The 21,025-nt window shown below is 36.2% G+C and overlaps 4 protein-coding genes across 7 annotated transcripts; 2 read left to right on the top strand and 2 right to left on the bottom strand.

Moving 5' to 3' along the window:
- Positions 1-142: 142 nt before the first annotated feature.
- Positions 143-5,626, top strand: LOC21409299 (nitrate regulatory gene2 protein). Its single transcript, XM_010115020.2, has 4 exons — positions 143-1,198; positions 1,792-1,985; positions 2,123-2,346; positions 4,438-5,626. The coding sequence occupies exons 1-4, from the start codon at positions 421-423 to the stop codon at positions 5,216-5,218; spliced, it is 1,977 nt and encodes a 658-aa protein (XP_010113322.1). The 5' UTR covers positions 143-420; the 3' UTR covers positions 5,219-5,626.
- A 179-nt stretch (positions 5,627-5,805) lies between these two features.
- LOC21409298 (L10-interacting MYB domain-containing protein) lies at positions 5,806-7,930 on the bottom strand. 3 transcript variants are annotated; one of them, XM_024177115.1, is made up of 3 exons: positions 7,834-7,930; positions 6,643-7,035; positions 5,806-6,554 (listed from the first exon to the last, which is right to left on the bottom strand). In XM_024177115.1, exons 2-3 carry the CDS (start codon positions 6,997-6,999, stop codon positions 6,036-6,038), a joined length of 876 nt encoding a protein of 291 aa, XP_024032883.1. In that variant the 5' UTR covers positions 7,000-7,035; positions 7,834-7,930; the 3' UTR covers positions 5,806-6,035. The 3 variants fall into 3 exon arrangements, with proteins under 3 accessions (XP_024032883.1, XP_024032882.1, XP_010113321.1); XM_024177114.1 differs by having other exon boundaries at positions 6,643-7,005; XM_010115019.2 differs by lacking the exon at positions 7,834-7,930 and having other exon boundaries at positions 6,643-7,161.
- A 1,116-nt stretch (positions 7,931-9,046) lies between these two features.
- Positions 9,047-13,156, bottom strand: LOC21409297 (cell cycle checkpoint protein RAD17). Of its 2 annotated transcripts, none has more exons than XM_010115018.2 (12): positions 12,819-13,156; positions 12,396-12,453; positions 12,072-12,157; positions 11,946-11,993; positions 11,711-11,767; positions 11,220-11,322; positions 10,779-11,089; positions 10,329-10,683; positions 10,103-10,228; positions 9,685-9,883; positions 9,535-9,595; positions 9,047-9,414 (listed from the first exon to the last, which is right to left on the bottom strand). In XM_010115018.2, the coding sequence occupies exons 1-12, from the start codon at positions 13,008-13,010 to the stop codon at positions 9,199-9,201; spliced, it is 1,812 nt and encodes a 603-aa protein (XP_010113320.1). In that variant the 5' UTR covers positions 13,011-13,156; the 3' UTR covers positions 9,047-9,198. The 2 variants fall into 2 exon arrangements, with proteins under 2 accessions (XP_010113320.1, XP_024032881.1); XM_024177113.1 differs by having other exon boundaries at positions 11,220-11,310.
- A 2,773-nt stretch (positions 13,157-15,929) lies between these two features.
- LOC21409296 (3-dehydroquinate synthase, chloroplastic) lies at positions 15,930-20,896 on the top strand. Its single transcript, XM_010115017.2, has 8 exons — positions 15,930-16,450; positions 17,636-17,786; positions 17,879-18,046; positions 18,218-18,444; positions 18,638-18,761; positions 20,104-20,166; positions 20,267-20,410; positions 20,504-20,896. The coding sequence occupies exons 1-8, from the start codon at positions 16,086-16,088 to the stop codon at positions 20,633-20,635; spliced, it is 1,374 nt and encodes a 457-aa protein (XP_010113319.2). The 5' UTR covers positions 15,930-16,085; the 3' UTR covers positions 20,636-20,896.
- The last annotated feature ends 129 nt before the right edge of the window (positions 20,897-21,025 follow it).

Genomic DNA, 21,025 nt, shown 5'->3' with positions numbered 1-21,025 from the left:
CTCCACCACCACCACATCCTCTCCTAACTAGAAATCCCCCCTAAAGTCCCAAACTTTCATCTTCACAAAACTAGAGAGAGAAAAAAAGAAAGACCCTTGAGACATAGATCAATGTAAAGCTCAGATCTTTGTTCCACTTCCTCAAAAACTAAAGTTTTGGTTGGTGGGGTTTTTTTTTTTTTTTTCTTCTTTTTCAAAAATGTTTTGTTTTTTTTGTTTTTGTGGGTGGTAAAAACTACAGAGTGATGAGAGTTTGCATGAAAATGTGAACTAGTTCTACACTAGCTCTTAGTAGTGGATCCACTTTAAACACAAACAAGCTTCATCACTTGACTAACCCAAAACCAAAACCAAAAAACCAAAAAAAAAATCAAAATCTTCTTCCTTCTTCTGATTTTCAAAAACAAAAAGAAAAAAAAAATGGGGTGTTGTTACTCAAGAGTGGAGAGAGAAGAAACGGTTTCGAGATGTAAATCAAGAAGAAGGTACATGAAGCAGTTGGTGAAGGCACGGCATGCCGTTTCGGCTTCTCACACCATGTACCTCCGCTCCCTACGCTCCACCGGCGCCGCCCTCCTCCACTTAGCCAATGCCGAGTCCCACCACCATTTAACCAACCACCACCCGCCACGTGTCCACCACCTCTCTCCTCCTCCTCCTCCGCCGCCGCCGATGAGCCCCGCTGCCACCGCCACCACAGACACATGGACGACCTCCATCACAGCCTCCCTCCTCCCTCCTCCTCCGCCGCCGATGAGCCCCGCTGCCACCACCACCACCGACACATGGACGACCTCCATCACAGCCTCCCCCCTCCATCCTCCTCCTCCTCCGCCGCCGCCGCCGGCGTCGTCGCCGTGGGACTTCTGGGACCCGTTCACCGCCGCCACGTCCAGGTCGGCCACGGAGGACGACTGGGCGGATGAGGATTTCGGCGGCGGAGGCGGCAACAACGCGAACGCGCCGGTGAATGTGGCTAGTGGAGGACACGCGCCGCCGTCGCCGCCGCATTCGGTGGCGGGGTCGAGTGAGCTGGCGGTGGTGGTGCGTGGGAATAGTACGAAGGATGTTGTGGAGATAATGAAGGAGCTTGATGAGTACTTGCTTAAGGCTGCTGAGGCTGGTTCTCAGCTCTCTTTGCTCTTGGAAGTTCCATCTTCTGGTTTTTCTTCTGCTTCTCATCATACTACGAAAGGAGGTAAAAAAAAAAAAAAACCTTAATTTTTTACCATCTTCTTTTTATTATTATTTGTCAATGTTTTTTGGTTCATGAAATACATGGTTTTTTTTAGTAACAATGACATGTTTGGATAAGGAGGAAATGAAATGGTAGTGAAGTAGATATTTTTCTCTCATTGTTAATTTTTGGTTAAAATTCCTATTTTGGCTGTCAAAAAAATACAAGTTGTTTTTTTTTTTATTTATTTTATTTATTTTTTTATTTTAATAACAATAATGTCATTTGTGGGTAAGGGAAAAGGTGGAAGTGAAGAAGATATTTTTCTCTTATAACAATTTTTGGTTAAAATCCCAATTTTTGGTTGTCAAGAAAATACTAATTTTTTTTTATTTGTATTGTATCTTTTGTGGCCAAGGATGAAGGAGAGTGAAGAAAACATTTTTTTCTCTTATTTTTTTTCTCTTAATTGTTGTTTTTTGGTTATTTTACTATTATGGGTTTTTTTTCCCTTATTATTAACATTTGTTTTTTTTTTTTTTTTTTTTTTTTTTTTTTTTGTTTAAATTTTTTTTTTTTTTTTTTTTTTTTTTTTTTTTTTTGTGGGGGTTCAGGTAAGGTGTATAGCTATGGATGGGGTTTGAGTCCATCTTCATGGACATGGGGTTCTTCAGGTTCAAGTCCCAAAATGAGTGGATTTGGGAAAACTTGTGGTGGTGATGTTGGGAAAGTTGTCAATGGAACTAGTCATTGTTCGACCGTTGAGAGGCTTTATGCTTGGGAAAAGAAACTATTCGAGGAGGTCAAGGTAAGGTCTTATGTTATCATTCTCTTGTGGGGCTTCCTCTTTTTTATTTTTTTTTATTTTCCCGGGCCCAAGAATAAGATTTTTAGTCCATGGAGATTAAGCAATATGGATTTTTTTTTTTTTTCCATTTTTTTTAGACTGCTGAGACCGTAAAGATAGAGCATGAAAAGAAAGTGGCAACTTTGAAGAAGCTAGAGATGAAGAGAGCGGATTACATGAAGACTGAGAAGGCTAAGAAAGAAGTGGAAAAGTTGGAGTCAGAAATGATGGTTGCTTCCCAAGCCATTGAGACAACTTCTGCTGAAATCATCAAATTGAGGGAGACTGAGCTCTATCCACAACTACTTGAGCTTGTCAAAGGGTTAGTGTTTTTTTTTTTTTAATTTTTTTTAATAAAATGATTATAAGGATAGAGTGTGGCGTACTCGTATAATTCCATAAGGTAAAGTGAATTGTCCATATATCTCGCTCATTTTGTTGAGAATCATGATTCATGATTTTGATTTTTGAAATTTAAATTTTTTGTGAGAAAAAAACACTATAAAGAATCATGAACCATGATTCAGAATACGGATACATGAAATAAGCATCCCTTAACTCACCTTAAAACCTTATTAAGAAGACGAGCAGCCTTACCAATCCACCACACATGACTATTTACTTGTAAAATGAGGTATGCGAAATATGTCCCTACACTTGAATGAATGACCATAGATAGTCACGTGCACCTTTCCTTATTCTCACTTGAATCTCTTACATCACTTTCAAATCTGAGAGCCTAGCGTTATTACCCTCCACGCAATTTTTGGTGCTGATAATTGTGGACCACTTTTTTTGATGTGGAAGTGGAACTACTTGAGGAAGAAACAACTGCATATTTTGGCTCCTTGTGGAAAGGTTAACATTTTAGTGGAACGAATATGAAAGAAACTCCTTGGGTGGAGAACTTTGTCGTTTTTGAGGATGGTTTTTCTTTATAATCCTATTCCCTCTTTTGTATTCCCTTCATCTTTCTTTTGTTTTGTTTTGTTTTTTTTTTTTTTTTTTTGCGAGATTCTCTAGTGTTTTTTTTATTTTTTAAAACACTGGTATTTTTTGTTTTTTTAACTGATAAATTTACTCAAAATCACATTAAATTAAAAAAATATACAGAATAAATAAATTTTAATATAAATTTAAGAGTTAAAAAATAAAAACTACCGATATTTTCAAAATATATATATATATATATTTCTTTATGCAACGAGGAATCGAACTTGCAAACTGCTCCTAAACCATCCGGTGCCACTAGACCAAGCGGTCTTAGACCCTCCTATTTTTCCCTTTTCTTTTTTTTCTTTTTTTGAGTGATTTTTCTTTTTCTTTTCAGAGGGGTAGTTGTTTTACGCTACTTACTTTGGGCTGTGGTTGACAAGTGACAACATACCTTTTTAAGGTGCCATAACATCAGGGTGTGATAGGGTATTATAAAAAAAAAAAAATGAAAACCCACATTTTTATTATGAGATTCATACCACTAGAAAAATTTTCCAAGTAAATGGGAGAAAAAAAAAAGGAAATCTGGTTTTCTACAGTGGAAAGTCAACTTTTTTTATTCTGAGTAGGAAGATATGCATATGTTGGTACGGTGAAGAAATTTGCTTTTGACTGCTTTTTTCTTGGTTTGTTTGATGTCTCCTGTCTGTATGCTTTCTCTGTTAAGATGTACGGTCTCAACAGTCAACAGAGTCAAAGTGGATTTCTCACTCTTGGAACCAATACCATATCCCTTTCTGTTTTGCTTTTGTTTTTGAGTGTCCTTCCAAGGGACAATCTTCTTTCTATGTTTGTACCTTGATTTTATCATTCTAAGATCAAATTATCTTGACAAATATTTTCTTACCAAAAAAATAGGATTTTTTTCGGTAGGTTAATGTATCGATAGGTTATGATTTATGTTGTCAGATTTACATCAAATCACGTAAAAATTAAAAAGTATGCAGATCTAACGGTTAGAAAAACTTAGTCTATCTGGCGTACCAAAAAATCTCCTAAAAAATAAAAATATAGTTTGACCAATAAAGAATAATGTGTAAGGTCAAGAAAACAAGTAATAGGCTAACTTAATCCTTTTCCCTTGTTCATTTATTCTTTTTGTTTTCTTTCATTGTTTCTTTCGCATATTACGGAGAATTCTTTGATAGGGTACCAAAAAACAAAAGAACCCTATCGGTATTGCAGAATTTTAGACTGTCATATATCAATCATGTTCCGTTAAATGCACATATTTTTTGTTATGTTTTTTTTTTTCATATGATTTTAATGTGATATGATGGTCCAAAATTGCATAGCACCGGTGTGATATTTTTGTGCACGCCAGCAAAGATTTTTCTGAATTTGATCTTGATTAGAGTTGTTTTGTTAATCACACAGATAAAGAAACAACCTCATGGATATTTTTCTTGAGATGCAGATTGATGTGCATGTGGAGAAGCATGTATGAGTGCCACCAGGTCCAAAAGCATATTGTTCAGCAGCTCAAGTACCTCAATGTCATCCCGTCCACCGAACCCACTTCTGAGATTCATAGGCAAACGACTCTTCAGCTCGAGCTGGAAGTCCAGCAATGGCATCTGTCCTTTTGCAACATGGTTAAAGCTCAACAAGACTATATCCAGTCTCTTACGGGCTGGCTCCGACTTAGCCTCTTCCAGTTTAACAGAAACCCGCTGGCAAGAACTAGTCAAGAATCGAAAATCTACTCACTCTGCGAGGAATGGCACCTTGCGGTTGATCGAATTCCTGACAAAGTAGCATCTGAAGGAATCAAGAGCTTCTTAACGGTAATCCATGCCATTGTTGTCCAACAAGCCGAGGAGCAAAAACAAAAGAAGAAATCAGAGTCCGTGTTTAAAGATCTCGAGAAGAAGATGTTGGAGCTTAGATCGTTGGAGAGCAAATATGGTCCGTATTCCATGTCTGAGTCCTCTGGCATTACTGGAAGGAATCCAGTTGCAGAGAAACGAGCAAAAGTGGAGATGTTGAAGGCCAAGGCGGAGGAGGAGAAGACGAAGCACGAAAAGTCAGTGAGCGTGACGAGGGCCATGACATTAAACAACCTGCAGATGGGATTGCCTCATGTGTTTGAGGGGATGGTAGGATTTTCGAGTGTGTGCATGCATGCATTCGAGTCGGTATATAACCACACCAAGAGTGCTGATCAGGAGGCTGATGTGAAAAGGTTAATGACTTAGGAGAGAAGTACTCGGGTTTTAGGAGGAACAATCAATCTGTTTCTTGTACATAGAATCTTCGTCGTTTTCGGTAGCCTGAGTTTGCTCATGGAGATCAAATCAACTTATGGTTGGAAGATATACCTCCTTTGTGATCATTTTGACACAATTTTTGTTCAAATAAACAATGATGAAATGCCTATTTTGGTATGGTCTCTTGCTGATGGAAGTTGACTTAGCAGCATTGGCAACTCCTGGCTGGTGGTGCGGTTGGATTAGCACAAAGTGGTTGGAAAAAAAAAATGGAATGCAATAGTGGTAGGACTTTTGAGTCACTGTTATACATTGTTTTATTTTGTGATAGAAGAATATTTAATGTCCTTAATTTTGCTCCCGTTTGTTTTTCTTTTTCCCATATGGTGGTACAACATGCAAACATGTACAATTTGTTGGTTTAAGATTGCGGTAATCTTTTTTACAAATTAAAGACTTTCATCTCCTGAAGAGTTTGGTAAGCTGTTGGTAACGCATCTAGATTGGTACTTCTGGTGCAAAATAACTAACAGGAATTATTTTTTGAAAACACTAAAAAATGTACATTGTGAATCTTTACTTCAATGGGATAATTTTTTTCTAGGGGAGCTATGACAAATTCAAAACGTACTATGTCAACAATCTGGACCTGACCATTCAACCACCTAGAAGTTGAACAAAATAGTAAAACTGTCCCATGGGATATATACATTGTCAAAACATTAATTCCGCAACCTTCCAAAAAGACAAAATCAAAAAACAGCAGAGAGGACTGAACAAGTATGTCAGGTTGTTCTTTGTCAACTCAAGGCATGGGATACGCCACACACTTGCCGCGCAACCAAGTCAAGCGCTTGTCAGGTTTTAGGGACAAAAACGTCTCCCTTGCAATCGCCTTGTTGAAAAGGTCGACAGCGGCAAAGTATAGTTGCTCATCAACACCTTGCATCGCATCCAATTCTTGGATGCATTTGCTTATGCTATATCTTGCATTCCATCGCTGAATTGCCGATGTCTTCATCCTTGACGCAGCCGCCATCTCCGAAATCGCATCAGCAATAGCACCATCAATTCCCCTTCGCCCTTTTTTGCGCACACCTGTCGTACTAGGCGTGGCAGGCTGAACTGTGTCTTGTTGGTCTAGATCATCAATTTCTTCCGATTCGGATGACGATTCTTGGGGCATACTCGAGGAAGGATTCCCTTCCACAAATTCACCTGATTGCTCATGTCTTCCATTAGTTGCTGATTCGGAGAATATAGTGCACAGCTCTTTGTAAATTGGGCAGCCACTGGTTTTCAAAGCATCGGCATCGGGGTGTTCCTGCTCAGAGAAGAAGAGACCTCCACATCAGGCAAGTGTAGAATTTTCGATTTACACGACATCAGTACATTGAAGAAATTAAATATACCCTGATGTAAGCAGCCCAAGCTTCATCTTTGGCTCTAATAGTCCCAGTGGTTTCATCGAAACTGAAGTCATCTCGATCGAGAAGCGACTTGACCATAACACACTGCCTCCTCAAGACCGCATATCGGTTCTTCAGTTGCTCCTTATCCCATTGCAGGCCTGTTCTCCTATAGAATTCATCACACATGCTCTTCCATGCTTTCTTACCAAAAGAGTTGTTTTTCCTATTCCCTCTGTAAACCTGTTCGACCATCAAGCTCGCAAGTATTTTAGTAAGGTAAGTTGTCCATCTAGCTCTACTCTGTTGATCTTGCTGCTGAGCTTGTTGTCCCCGGGACCGAGTAATTCGGCTTGCCATTCACTTCTAGACAAGATCCCAAGGTAAAAAGAAATGCTTTACATACAAATGAGTACAAAAAGCAGCAAATTTTGTATGTTAAGTACGTAGAACATAAAATTGAATGCCCATTTGAAGAATGGAAAGCTAGAATAGGTTGAAATTGCAGATAACTATAAATAGTTAAGGGAAATCAACATAGACTATTGAAAATTGCTTGAGTTCATTAACATAGATTCAAAAAAACTGAAAAAAAAAATTTAATTCTTGTGAAGAGCTTATTTCGCATAACGGGGCCAAAAGCAAAAGCCAGGTGCCATTTGTCTCGAAAAATTTTAACAACAGTTCAAATCCTTTTGCTACATTGTTTTCTCTAAAAAAAAAAAAATTCGAACTTCTATTCGAACTTTCTGCTTAAACCCGCGAGACAGACTGCTTATAACAGTCTTTTTTATCTCCGTCTACATGATTGATCTTTTCACAAAGACAAGTACAGGTACTAGTTTGCTATTGAAAAATCTATAAAAAACCCATTCACGAGAGACAAGAATTCTGCATGAAGTTCATCAATCAACAGTAGATAAAATGCACACAAAAAAGATATACACAAATAAGAATAGAATTAGAAGAGAAATACGCGCAAAACAAAATTCTAAATTCGGAATTGGAATTGTGTGCATGCCTTTCTTCTTTCCTTTTTTTTTTTTTTTGACATGAATTAAAATTTCCGAGGAACAATCATGCTAAGTTTCAAAGTATTGCTGTAGAACAGAATAGAACATGTTCGAGAAATTGAAACACAATCTATAAGCCCTAAAAAGTAGAGAGAGAGAGAGAGAGAGAGATTCACAAAACCTTTTTCGTTGTTGACTGAATTATGGAAAAAACTACATTTTGGAAAAACACTATAAAAACTCTTGACTTCAAAGATTAATGGAGTGCCTCCAGCTTCTACGCCCTCCGGTTTCACTTTCCTCTTTTGTGGATCCAGGACAGACATTAGTGTTTGAAAACGACATGCCGTCTAATGACACAAATTAATAATACGTCGTTATGTGACTGAAACGACGTACCGTTTCAATTATGTGGCAACGACGTGTCGTTTAATATGGATTAGCGAGGCGCCATTTTGGATCAACAAACGACATGAGGTTTTGATTGTTAATAAACGACACGTTGCTTTCCTGCAAATCAGATTGATTCCATTTTTTTTTTCCCAACTGTAGAAACGCCATGCCATTACTCCTGAGCTATGAATGACGACAAAAAAAAAATATATTGTCAAAAAATAAAAAATAAAGAAAAAATCTTCTAAAATTAAAAGTTCCTTTTTTGGTAGAATTCAAAAATTAAGTTGGGGACTTAAGTCCATGACTATTAGTGCTAAAAGCCTAAAACCTTTCTTTTAGGGATGTGCAATTGTATCTACCAACAATTGAAATGTCTTCTTTTTTTAAAGAAAATAAAAAGTAAAAATTTTGACAAGCGATATAGTGAGTTGGAATTAAAAAACATCACTTTTGTGGGAAATTTAAGACTAATTTTCTCATAAGAATAATATAAGTAGGTAATTATACAATCTACCTCACACCACGATTAACGGTAAATATTTGAATAACAAATTGACCGAAAGTCTATGAAGGATGATTGTAATGTTTAAAATTTGAGAGTTTTTGGTAGGGTTGGAAAAAACTAACTACTGATAGAGTTATATTTTATAACTGTTAAATTTATATAATAAATTGTTTATGATTTTGACCATATTTAATAATTAGAAACTGTTATCTTATCGATAGAGGTAGACACTGTTTAAGACACATTTTATAAGTCCTAAAGTTCAGAGGAATATTGAGAAGTACAATTTTTTTTTCTTTTGTTGGATAAGAAAGTGTCCCCTAAAAGTATAAATTTATCCAAAAACGACCCATGGTAACTTATTTCGTTGGTAGAAATGACGACATTAAAGGAGACACGACATGAAAACGACAAACTTCTTGTGACGTGAGGCAAGGAACGACGTGCAAACGACACACTTCCTATGACGTGAGGCAATGATAAAAGATGATGAGTTTATATCATGTGTACACACACATGGGTATATGGAATATACGCTTTATATATCAGATTTCCGAGAAAAAAGTGAGTCACTATTTTAGAGCAAACATTTACAGGAGCAAGCAAGGCCCATCTACAACAAACTTGTGTTGTAACACAATAATTTTACCAATCTTCTATTTCATCCTCTGAAATCATAGTTTCTTGGTCATCCAAACTCATCATGTCAATTCTCTGGTCTTCTTTTCCGTTCCCCGGCAACAACCCCGGTGTCCCGGACCAAAGCCATTTGAATAGAGGTGTGTACTCGGTGGCAATAACAGAAAAATCAGATGAAGTCATCCCATTATAATCATCATATCTCCGCTTTACCATCTCTTTCTGCAACGACAAAAGAAGAAACGACATAGGCAAAGTTGTTGCAACTAAAACAATAATGAAAGGTCTTAACATGGCGAGGGTGGCTCTTAATGTGAATGATCTACTTTAAACTTCCTATACCTTATTGGACAATGATGATTGCTCAACTTGCCAGAGCTTTGGCCGGCGAATAGCATGCCATCTGCAGCCTCGGAAGAGTGGGTCATTGAACTCGATAAGGTAAGCTAATTTTTAGTAAGGAAAGGATTGATCGAGCGCGCAAAAGAGTACCTGGAAGACACTGGGTGAGAATTTCCAAATAGGACACCACGGACAGCAACTGAAGCCGCAGCTGATTGCAGAATATTCTCTGCCTCATTATGTCTAACTAGCATTCCACGAAAGGTAGCGAGAAGCAAGTCCGCGTCACTTAAATATGATGCCACAGCCCACGCATCATCAATTGCCTCCTCATTTAGGAAATCCAGAACTGCATAAAAATTTCCACGCAACAATTGGAAACAACGTTATTGGATACAACAAAGTCCAAAACTACCACAAGCAGAGACCGTTTGCGGTTCATGTGTGTAAATACATCCATTGTGCTCATGTGCATGTAAGAGGCAAAAGCAATGGTGATGCTTGTAATTTTTTTTTTTTAAATATAAAAAAGGAAGATAGAAGTAACAACTTGTAGGTAAGGAATCACCATTTTCGTTAAGAAAGTCCGCGATAGGCCTAGCTTGCCCGTGAGCTTCAGAGAGGACCTTTTCTGGAGCATCCATTTTTAGTGGTAATCTAGCAAATCGCTCCTGTACAAAAAATTCATCGCCAACTACAAGAAAAGAAGATGACATGGTTGAATAACTTACGTTGCACTTTCTAACAGCAATATAAGGCCACTCGAAAGGAACCACATATTACTTTTAACATACCCAATTCCACAGCATTTTCAGTCTCTCTTTTGTTGTGCAGAAACTTCCCTAGAGCGTGAAATAGAGAAAGTGTTTCATCTCTACCAAATTCTAGAGGGAATCCAGTATTCAGTAAATCATCGTCATCGGGTTTTGCTTTTAAGTGTCTAGGATGATGATTGGAAGAAGAAAGTGGACGCCTCAGATTTGGTTTCAGACAGAAGAACTGTAATGAGGTTATTGCATTTCTGATGTCACCTCCACTGGCTTTTGCTATGAGATTAATCTTCTCATCAGACACGGTATGCTGCTCTTGTCTAGATATTCTAGAAAGTACCTTCTTAATAGAATTAACAGTAATAGGATTGAAAGCAACCTGAAAGTTTCGAAAATAGTTCACATACACTCAATTAACGAATCATTTATTTTTCATTAAAAAAAAACTGAAATAAAACTATTCAAGAAAGTAACCTTACAAGCTCCAGCATTTTCAAGAGCCAACTGGAGTTTTTCCAAGCATTTTGCTGTGTGGTCTGCTGAATCCGCTTCGCCATAATTGGTGACTAATATTGCAGTAGGTATCTGAATTGAGCGCACGAGAAGATGCAAACAGTTTCTAAGCCTTCCAAAAGCAACTGTACCATTTGTGAGAGGAAGATCATCAATTAAGAGTATCGCTGATTCTTTTGAATCCTTATGGTCAGTTGATGGTATCAATCCATACTTCCTTATTCTCTCCACAAAATTTTCAAACTCGTCCAATTTTGACGTGTAGTGCAGCCCTGGAAATAGACCACAATATCCATAAATATCAAGATCACGATTATGATGATTAATTTTTCTTTCTTTCTTTTTATTTTTCAATCTTGCATCACTTGCAAAGTTGTCACTCGAGTAATATGCTTCAAATACCTGCACCGGAGTTGTATAGATGCTCTTTCCAAACTATTGGCGTAGGAGTGTTCCATTCACACAATCTAGCTCCAACATGAGATGCTATCACCTGAATAGTTGCCTATAAGATGAGAAGAAATGGGATTGAGTGTTCTGTCAATACAGCATAATAAGCTCCGGTTTAGTATGGTAACTAAACCTGACAACGAGATTCACTTAAATGTCAATAAATTTTCATATTTCATATTTTTACTCAAGAAGCAAAGTTCATCACTAATAAAACTTCAAAATCTGTTTTAAGTAGCATGTAGTTATACTAGGCAATGCTTAAATGCAGTAAACAATGAAGTATCACATGCAGTAAAATTAGGCAATGACATACCATGTAGTAACTCATGTACAGAGTAATAACTTGGAACAATGCTTAATTAAATGCAGTGAATATTGAAGAATTGAAATAAACAGGCTAAGAGCATTAGCACATAAAAAACAACAAGAAGCCCACATACAGATTTTCCAACTCCAGCTTGCCCAGTGATGACAAGGACGTGACTGCTTAATTTATCCTGTTAAGAAGAAAAATAATTTGTTATGACATAAATGCAAGTTAACGCGAAACGAATAACTTAAGAAAGTCTTTTACATAAAAGACAAGAACGACAAACTGAATTAAGACTCTCCAACCGTTCAAATGAAGACTGAAAAATCACGTTTTGAAGTAAGCTTTTCTTACAACGCGAATACCTTTGAAGTTCCCAACCTTTCTTCAAACCATACTTTAACTTCTTCAACCTGCCATTACAATGACAAAAATTAACTGGCCAACACACAGGTACTCCTATTTGAAAGACTAAGCCAATTTAAGTTCACCTTCTTTTTCTGAACTGCAAGCTCTTCGAGAGAAGAAGGTTTGTATTTATCAACCCATAACTCTTCTTTGTTACTTCCTTCAGCACCTGAGTCAAGTTTCCATTTTGATTCAGCAACAAGCAACTAAAGATATTCAAGATACCATATTAAAATAATAATAATAATAATAATAATAATAATAATAGTAACAGTAGTAATAAAGAAAAAAAACGAAAAGACTCCTTGAAGGAAATAGCAACCAAGTATTCAACCAAAGTGTGTAGATTTAGGGGAGAAAGATTAAATGTCGCAAATTATTGGGGGTTAAAAAAAGAAATAGCATACCATCAGATACCTTAAACCCAGTAAACTTTTCATCAAAATCTTCACAGAACAATCTAATCTGCATTACATAAGTCAAACATTAGATTCTTCATCACCAAATTAAGCAAAGCAGTACCAGTAGGTACAGTTAAACACACTAAATTCTAATCTAAAACAAGCCTTCAGTGCAGAGAAACGGTGAGAGGAAGTAATAAATTAAGGATTTTAGATAGGATATTCAGTTCAAAAGCGCAAAAATTAAACAAATCCAAATAAATTTCGACCATTTTTGCTTAAATTTGCATTTTCAAGAACCTAAAAAATTACCTTCCAAATCAAATTCATCCGATATTCACAGTTCCCGAAATTACAACTGATTTAATCGCAAGCTTCAAATCATAAATTAACAGAAATGAAGAGAAAGAAATAAGAAGCTCAAATTACCCCTTCCCAATCACTGGATTCTTTACCCAGGCTAGACCTAGAACCCGAAACACGAGCTTTCTTCGAGCGTCTCGGATTCGCGCGAGGAACCGTCGAGCGCAATTTCGACCTCCTCCGCTGACGACTAGACGAGCGGCAATCGCCTTCGTCCTCCGACGACGAAATAACGACCGTCGTGTTCCTCTTCCCCATCGCCGTCGCCGACTGGAAAAATCCCGATTTCCTAGGTCTCCGACATGGCTATAGATTTGTGCAGAACCCTAACAGTGGATCAATGCTTCTTCGGAGCTCTTCGGAATCCCTATACGGTGGATTTCAAGTGAACTTGAGGAGAGAAAATGAAGGAACAAAAATGGCGGATTTTGGGGATTTGCAGAGGTTAGCTTTTATATATAGTGGGGTTTGGCGGGGAAACGAAAAAAAAAATTATTTTTTATTTTTTATTTTGGAGTAGTACGAGAGAAGCTAATGAAAGTAAGATTCTTGTGTGTAGCTGGTACATATTTGATTCTGTGTACCTGCAGCGACGGTTAGATTTCTATTCTGTAAGGATTTATTTCCGTCGTTTATTTTCAGAAAAGTGAAACCTCGTTTGTCATTCAAATTTTGTTGTCATATATATATATATCATAAAACGGCACATAGTTACAATTAGGGTTGATAATTCTGATAGCGACATGATGATACATCTCAAAATTCATATGAAGTTAGCGCGTTTAAGTTTATTATAAATGAGTTTGAGTCATAATCGGGTTGACATGATTAACACAATAAATAAATGGGTTGGGTTATGATTGACCTCCTAACACAAAGTGACACGAATTAACACGATTAATTATATGTGTCATCTATAATCTAATGATATGTAATATAACATGAAAGATTATCTGACATATTAAATACAAATAATGTGAATTTTAATATTTGTAGGTAAAATTCATTTATTTTTCTTAAAGAAAAAAATAAATTGACCAATAAACATGTTAAACATGTTTTTACTATGTTAAATAACTCATTATTATATTAGTTATTTATTCAATATACTAATTTAAATGGGTTATACAAGTTGACATGATTAACACGATTAATAAATGGGTTGTGTTTGGGTTGACATTTTTGACACGTTTAATAAACATGTCGTGTTTGGGTTGATATTTTCTGACACGATTAATAAACAGGTTGACACGAACACGACCTACTAACACGAATTGCCACCCTTAGCCACAATACATACTAGTTTTTTTTAATGCATACGTTACTGTTTAAAAAGTTACCATGTATTGTAGAGCACATTTGTTTGACCATATTAGAACACCGTATTGTATAATAATACAATAATATAATGTTTGGTGTGATCATCGTATTGTATAAACTAAGGTGATGTTTGGTAGAGGGATTCATTCCCTGATTCGAATCATGATTCGTGGTTCGCTACAGTATTTTCTCTCATAAAAAATACACATAAATCGAAAATGGTTCTAATCACATGGTTCTAATCCATGAAACAAACGGACTCTAATATAGATGGTAAATTAATACGGTCTATGTCATATTATTGAATATAACTGATTTTTAGCGTATTGTATTATTTTATAATGGATCAATGATCCATATTGAGGTTGGACACGACTAGAGATTAGAGTAGGGTTCACATAGGGTTATGCTAGAGTCTATAATTATAGAAAAATTTGGAAGGTACAATGCAAATTTTATATTTATTAAAACTTACATTTTGACCTCAAACTATTACAAAATTACATTTTGATCCCAAAGCTTTACAAAATTACATTTTTGACTGTTTAACTTTTGTAAAATTATATTTTGACCCCAAATTTTTGATAAAATTTCATTTTGACCCTAAACTTTTGAAAAATTATATTTTGACCCCAAAACTTTTAAAAATTTTCATTTGACCCTAAAATTTTATATTTTTAACCCTTATACAATACGTCATGACACCAAACACCATATTGTATTATGATAATACAACACAATATAATATAATATAAGCTACCAAACATAACCTCAGAGTACATCACATTTTTATGCACCTCAATGCACTTAGAAAATAAAAAAGAATAAAAATGGTGAGATATTACGCCGAAACACATTCTTATACGTTATCAGTTATGTAAGTTGTTTAAAATTGTATGAACCAATATAATTTCATAAATACGCTCCCAAACTATCAATATCGAGCTAAAATTTAACCCTTAAAATTGTAGTGACCTAAAATTAATAATTTTAAAAGGTAAATTAACTTAAAATCAATGGTTGTGAGACATTTATAAAATTATAAATAGCGTTAAATGATCATTTTTCAAAATTGTTCATGTTGAATTTGAGACGTATTTCAATGGTTGTTATTTTTTTAATATAATTTTTTTTTCAAATATGACTCAAAAAATGAACTTTTAGCACTTCTCTATTTATTAACCGTTAGATTTGTATCGGAAACTATTTATGCTACATATTTTTCAATATGATGTGATTTTGATCAGATTCAACAGTTAGAAATTACCTCTACCGATAGATCGACCTATCGGAGAAGGTCCAAAAAAGACAAATCACACATTTTCTCTCAAACTATCAACCTTATCACAAAATGCCACTCGAACTTTAATTTTAACTTTTTTCCCCGAACTTCAAAGACCATTGCAAATTTTCTCCCCCAACTAAATTTTTGGCAGAAAATGTCACATAAAATACAAAAATTAAAAAAAAAATCATTGTGTTAAGATTAATAGAGAAATAACACGTATCATATAAATAACGAATGTCGTTGAACTATTTTTAATACATAATTACTAATTCTATGTAAGTTCCTCCTCATTTTTTTTACTACTCTAACTTTTTATTAATTCATTTGACCTAAAGAATCGTAGAGGTTCATCAATGGAGGTCAATAATAATAAAGAAGTAAGAATTTAACAGATTGAGAAATTTGTAAGAGTTGTTGAAATTTAGAGGGAAAAAAAAAAGAAACTAAAATTAAAGGTTAAGGGGTATTTTGTGAGAATGCTTATGGTTACGGAAAAACGTGTAATTTATAAAAATAAAAAAAAATAAAAAATGAAAGACACTCGTCCACAATACAGAATCCACGTATCTCCCAACCAAAAGAAAGAAAAAGGGAACCCGTCACCTACCTACTCCTCTTCTTCTCCAACGACCCCGAAAAATGTTAAATTCCCTCACCAACCTCCATTTCCACTTGACAGCCAAATTCAGACACAAAAGACAGAGCCTCCAAAAACGACGTCGTTAATGGCCTCCTCCACCGCCATTAACCACCCTCTCTACGCCTCTCTCTCCCCCAAACTCTCTCTATCTAACTCCTCCGACCGTCTCCAACCCCCCGCCGCCGTCTCTCTCCGCTCTTCTTCCTCCGTCTCCCCGAGTTATGTTGAGTTGACTTGGACGGCGAACTCGGGTTTGACCGCCGCCGTCGCCCGTGCTAGGGTTGCTACTAGGTCCAGAATATGCGCGAGCTCGGCGGCGCAGGTCATGGATACCGAAACCGGTGTATCGGGAGCTCCTACTCCCACCATTGTCGAGGTCGATTTGGGCGATCGGAGCTATCCGATTTACATCGGATCCGGACTTCTCGACCAGCCCGAGCTTCTTCAGAGGTCTCTCTCTTCGAAGTTTTGATATTTGAGGATTTTCATTCGGCGAAATGATATAACGGTTTCGTTCGGAATTTTGATTTAAATTGTGCTTCAAATTATTTATTTTGGTTGGTGCTAAGAAAAAAAGTTGGAATTTTTCGTTTGGTTAAATTGGGCTTGAAATTGATTATTTTGGTTAGTGCTAACTAATGCTTTTCTATTACTAAGAAAAGAAGGACAATTGACCTGTGAGTTTAGGCCATTGATTACTTTCGCTTTCTTCGTATTCTAAGCCGAGGAAGAACTTTGGAACTTGTTAATTGTGGCTTGTGAGTGCAAAGTTTCAATCTTTTGGGATTTTGATTCTATGTTGCAATGTTGTGGCGTCGTTCATAATCTTTTGGGATCTTCATTTGCGAAAATTTCATTTGGCATCGTTCGAAGTTTCAATCTTTTGTAAAGTTTCATTTGGTTTAATTGTGCGTTTAATTTGCTTAAGGAGGACACTTAAAAAGACTGTCTTGATAGAAGTTTAATGCTAAAATTAAGCTTGATGCAATTGTTTTTGTTGTTGCTAAGGAGACGCTTGGTACGAGAGTTCTAGAACCAGAATTATAGTTCTGGTTCAAACTAGTGTTTGTTTATAAAAAGTAAAAAGTGGTTCTGGTTTGACTCAATAAAATCAGTTTTTAGTTTGGATAGTTCTGGTTCAAGATTTGAACCCTGATGTGATGTTTTAAACCATAATCATCCTTGGTTCTAAAACCACTCCTCTCTTGATTTTGGGTGGTTCAAATCCCTGATTTTGGTTCTGGTTCCAGAACTACGATTTTGACCCAAAATCATGAATTATGGTTCCGGTTTTAAAATCAAAACTAGAATCACCCTGGTTTGAACCCTCGTACCAAACGGAGCCTAAGTTTTTTCTTTTTACTTGTTATATAAGTAGAGCTAAATTTTTATTTGGATTGTGCTTGTAATTTGCTTAAGGAATACTTTCTTAGTCTTAACTTTACATTCAAAAAGCAAGCTTGATGCAGTTCTGTTGGTTGGTGCTGGATATTTTTTGCATTTTTTACTTGTTATAGAAGAAAGCTCCAAGAATGGGATACTGTTGCCTTTTGTATTCTTAGTATATCTAGGCTTCCATTCAATGGCTAAATGTCTATTGCTTGGCTCTTATAGTTAAGCTTTTCCAATTTGTAGGCATGTTCATGGGAAGAGGGTACTTATTGTTACCAACACCACCGTGGCGCCATTGTACTTGGATAAAGTAGTTGAGGCTTTAACAAAAGGGAACCCGAATGTTTTGGTTGATAGTGTGATTTTACCGGATGGTGAAAAGTACAAGAACATGGTAGGAGTTCTATAAGTTTGGCTCTAAAATTTGGTTTTTGATGTGGTGCCATGTTTTTTGTATCATGAATAATTGTTTACTTGGATCAATAGGAAACTCTTATGAAAGTATTTGACAAAGCTATTGAGTCACGATTGGACCGAAGGTGTACTTTTGTTGCTCTTGGAGGTGGTGTCATTGGTGATATGTGTGGCTTTGCTGCTGCTGCTTTCCTTCGGGGTGTTAATTTCATTCAGATTCCAACAACTGTGATGGCACAGGTTTTCACTGCTCAAAATTTCTTATCGCTTCTTTTCTTTAATATGTATACATATACATATATATATATATATATATATAATTAATCTGTCGTTGTTTTTGCTTCTCCGGATCATGCACTTTTGTTCATAATTTTTTGTGCCTCCATGAACTCTTCTTGATCTGTTGCATAGGTTGATTCTTCTGTTGGGGGAAAAACTGGGATAAACCACCCGCTTGGGAAGAACTTGATTGGTGCGTTTTACCAACCTCAATGTGTACTTATAGACACAGGCACATTAAACACATTGCCGGACAGGGAGTTGGCATCAGGTCTTGCAGAGGTCGTTAAGTATGGGTTGATTAGGGATGCAGAGTTTTTTGAGTGGCAGGAGAAGAACATGAAGGCATTGATGGCTAGGTACGAAGTGCCCGTTGAAGTTTATAGTGGCGTGTTGAAGATTCTTCATCTTATCTAGAACATTTGAAAGTGAACTCTATTTTGATCACAATTCAAGAAGATAACCTGTGGTGACCTTATTCTGTAAATTTCCCAATTTCTATGTTTACTAGATGAATCTCATGCATGTATATGTTGCGCTGGTCCATTGCAGGGATCCAAGTGCATTAGCTTATGCAATTAAGCGCTCATGTGAAAACAAGGCTGAGGTTGTGTCCTTGGATGAAAAGGAAAGTGGATTGAGGGCAACATTAAATCTGGGTCATACGTTCGGCCATGTGAGTAAGCAGTTGGTTTTCCTCTTTTCAACTTGCCTTACTTGGGTTGTATTTTGCATGTGAGGTCTTGAATCATGCTGTTAAATTTTGTTACTATATATATGCCTTCCATTTCTTTAAATTTTTTGCTTTTAAATATCTCGTCTGTGTTCTTTATATGAGTTGATGGTTACTAAGACTATTTTGTATCCTTAGTTACAATTTATCACTCTAAGAGTTTCCTGGAAAAAAATCAGGTACCTCGGAGAATTAGCACTTAATGTTAAAAAATGTAAAAGGTCCAAAAGGGAATGCATTTTTGAAAATTTGAATATTTTTACTCGTTTAACAAAAACAAACCTAATCTTTATCACACTCTGTTTCTCTAGAGGAAAAAGGATAGAATATAGCCCCTGTTTGTTTCAACAACTTAAACTGTTGTTTAGAATTCAAACCTTAGTTCAGGATTCAAACTGGTGTTTGGAAGAGGAAAATTCAAGGACAATTCAAACCATTAACAATGGTTCAAGGACAACTCAAATTGTTGATATTAGATTTCACCTCGCCTCCTAAATTCTAACAATCCGAGCCCCTGTTTGTTTCGACAACTCAAACTGTTGTTTAAGATTCAAACCTTAGTTCATGATTCAAATTGGTGTTTGGGAGAGGAAAATTCAAGGACAATTCAAACGATTAACAATGGTTCAAGGACAACTCAAATTGTTGATTTTAAAACTCACTTTCCCCCTAAATTCTAACAATTCGAATTGTTGTCAACAGTCCAATAATTTTAGATTCTAGCTTTTCTCTCTCTTCAATTTCAATCTTAAAAATGTTATAACTTCTTCATTTTAATTCCGATTGAGATGATTTTTTTTAATCTGTTCATAATGGAGAGAGGAACAAATCTCTACCCATATTGCATATTTTTTAATGTCATTTATAATGAGGTTTTATAAGATTACAAAACTCTAATGACAGTTTTCAACACTTTATCCAAACATAGTTTGGATTTTATTCCCAATTCAAATTACAATTTTATTTGCATATCCAAACAACAGTTTGGATCTTAGTTTGAATCACCACTGTTCAGATTCTACAGTTATAACCAAAAAGGTTCAAATCTCCACAGTTTGAGTTGTTGAACCAAACAAGCCCATAATCATTTGGATTGTTTTTCCCGACCTGCTAATTTTGAGAATTCCTTTTACGTTTAGAATTTTACTTATGAAAAAGAGCTGCCATTTTAAATCCAGACATTCAAGTAATCGATTTTTCTTCCTTTGGTTATTTATTTATTTTTTTCATTCAGTTTTGTGGTTGTCTTCTCTTTTGTTCTTATGACGTGGCATGTCTTGTGTAGGCGATAGAAACTGGGTTTGGCTATGGGCAGTGGCTTCATGGAGAGGCTGTTGCAGCCGGCACGGTAGTTATCACTTAATTTATATTTCACTTTTCCATAACTAAATATTCTCCTTTACTATATGAAAGAGCCATGTTGAAGGAACTTGGATGCCAACCCTCAGGTTATGGCTGTTGACATGTCCTACCGCCTTGGATGGATTGATGATTCAATTGTAAATCGAGTCCGTAGCATTCTAGAACAAGCAAACTTACCTACTGCGCCTCCTGATACTATGACTGTGGAGATGTTCAAGTCTGTAATGGCGGTAAGAGACCAATCAGTCTGCCATTGCTATAAAAAGTTCCCCTCCTTTCGGGTTTTAACTCTTTGATGTGTTCATATTCTTTTGATATGGCAGGTTGACAAGAAGGTAGCTGATGGACTTCTAAGGCTCATCCTTCTGAAAGGCCCTCTAGGGAACTGTGTTTTCACGGGCGATTATGATAGAAAAGCCCTGGATGAAACGCTCCGCTCATTTTGCAAGTCCTGATTGGAAAACACGGTGCGACGAATTCTAAATTATGTGGCAAGTTCTGTACCAATATTTTTGTAATTTAAATTTCTGCATACCCTCAAGTCTTTCTCTTGGTTTTCCCATATTTATTTGTGTTGGTAAAAAGGCAAGCGCCTTTACCCAAGTTGTAATTCTAGAAGCTGTGGCATGATCGATAAATCCTTGTTTAGCCATTCATATCCTTTACCAAGATGCAATTCTACTCTGGCATGATCAATAAATCCTTATATAGACAACCGTACTCTCTCTCTGTCTCTACACTAATATTTTCTACTTTAAATTCTTGCTTATATAGTTTATATGCCCTTTCTCTTTATTTACTTCCTATTTTCATGTATCGACAGGAGCCTTTACCAAGTTGTAATT

The sequence above is a fragment of the Morus notabilis genome, unplaced genomic scaffold (genome assembly GCF_000414095.1).
Source record: "Morus notabilis unplaced genomic scaffold, ASM41409v2 Scaffold384, whole genome shotgun sequence".
Taxonomy (NCBI): Eukaryota; Viridiplantae; Streptophyta; class Magnoliopsida; order Rosales; family Moraceae; genus Morus; species Morus notabilis.
Note: the sequence above shows the minus strand (reverse complement) of the source record. Positions and strands in the feature narration are given on the sequence as shown.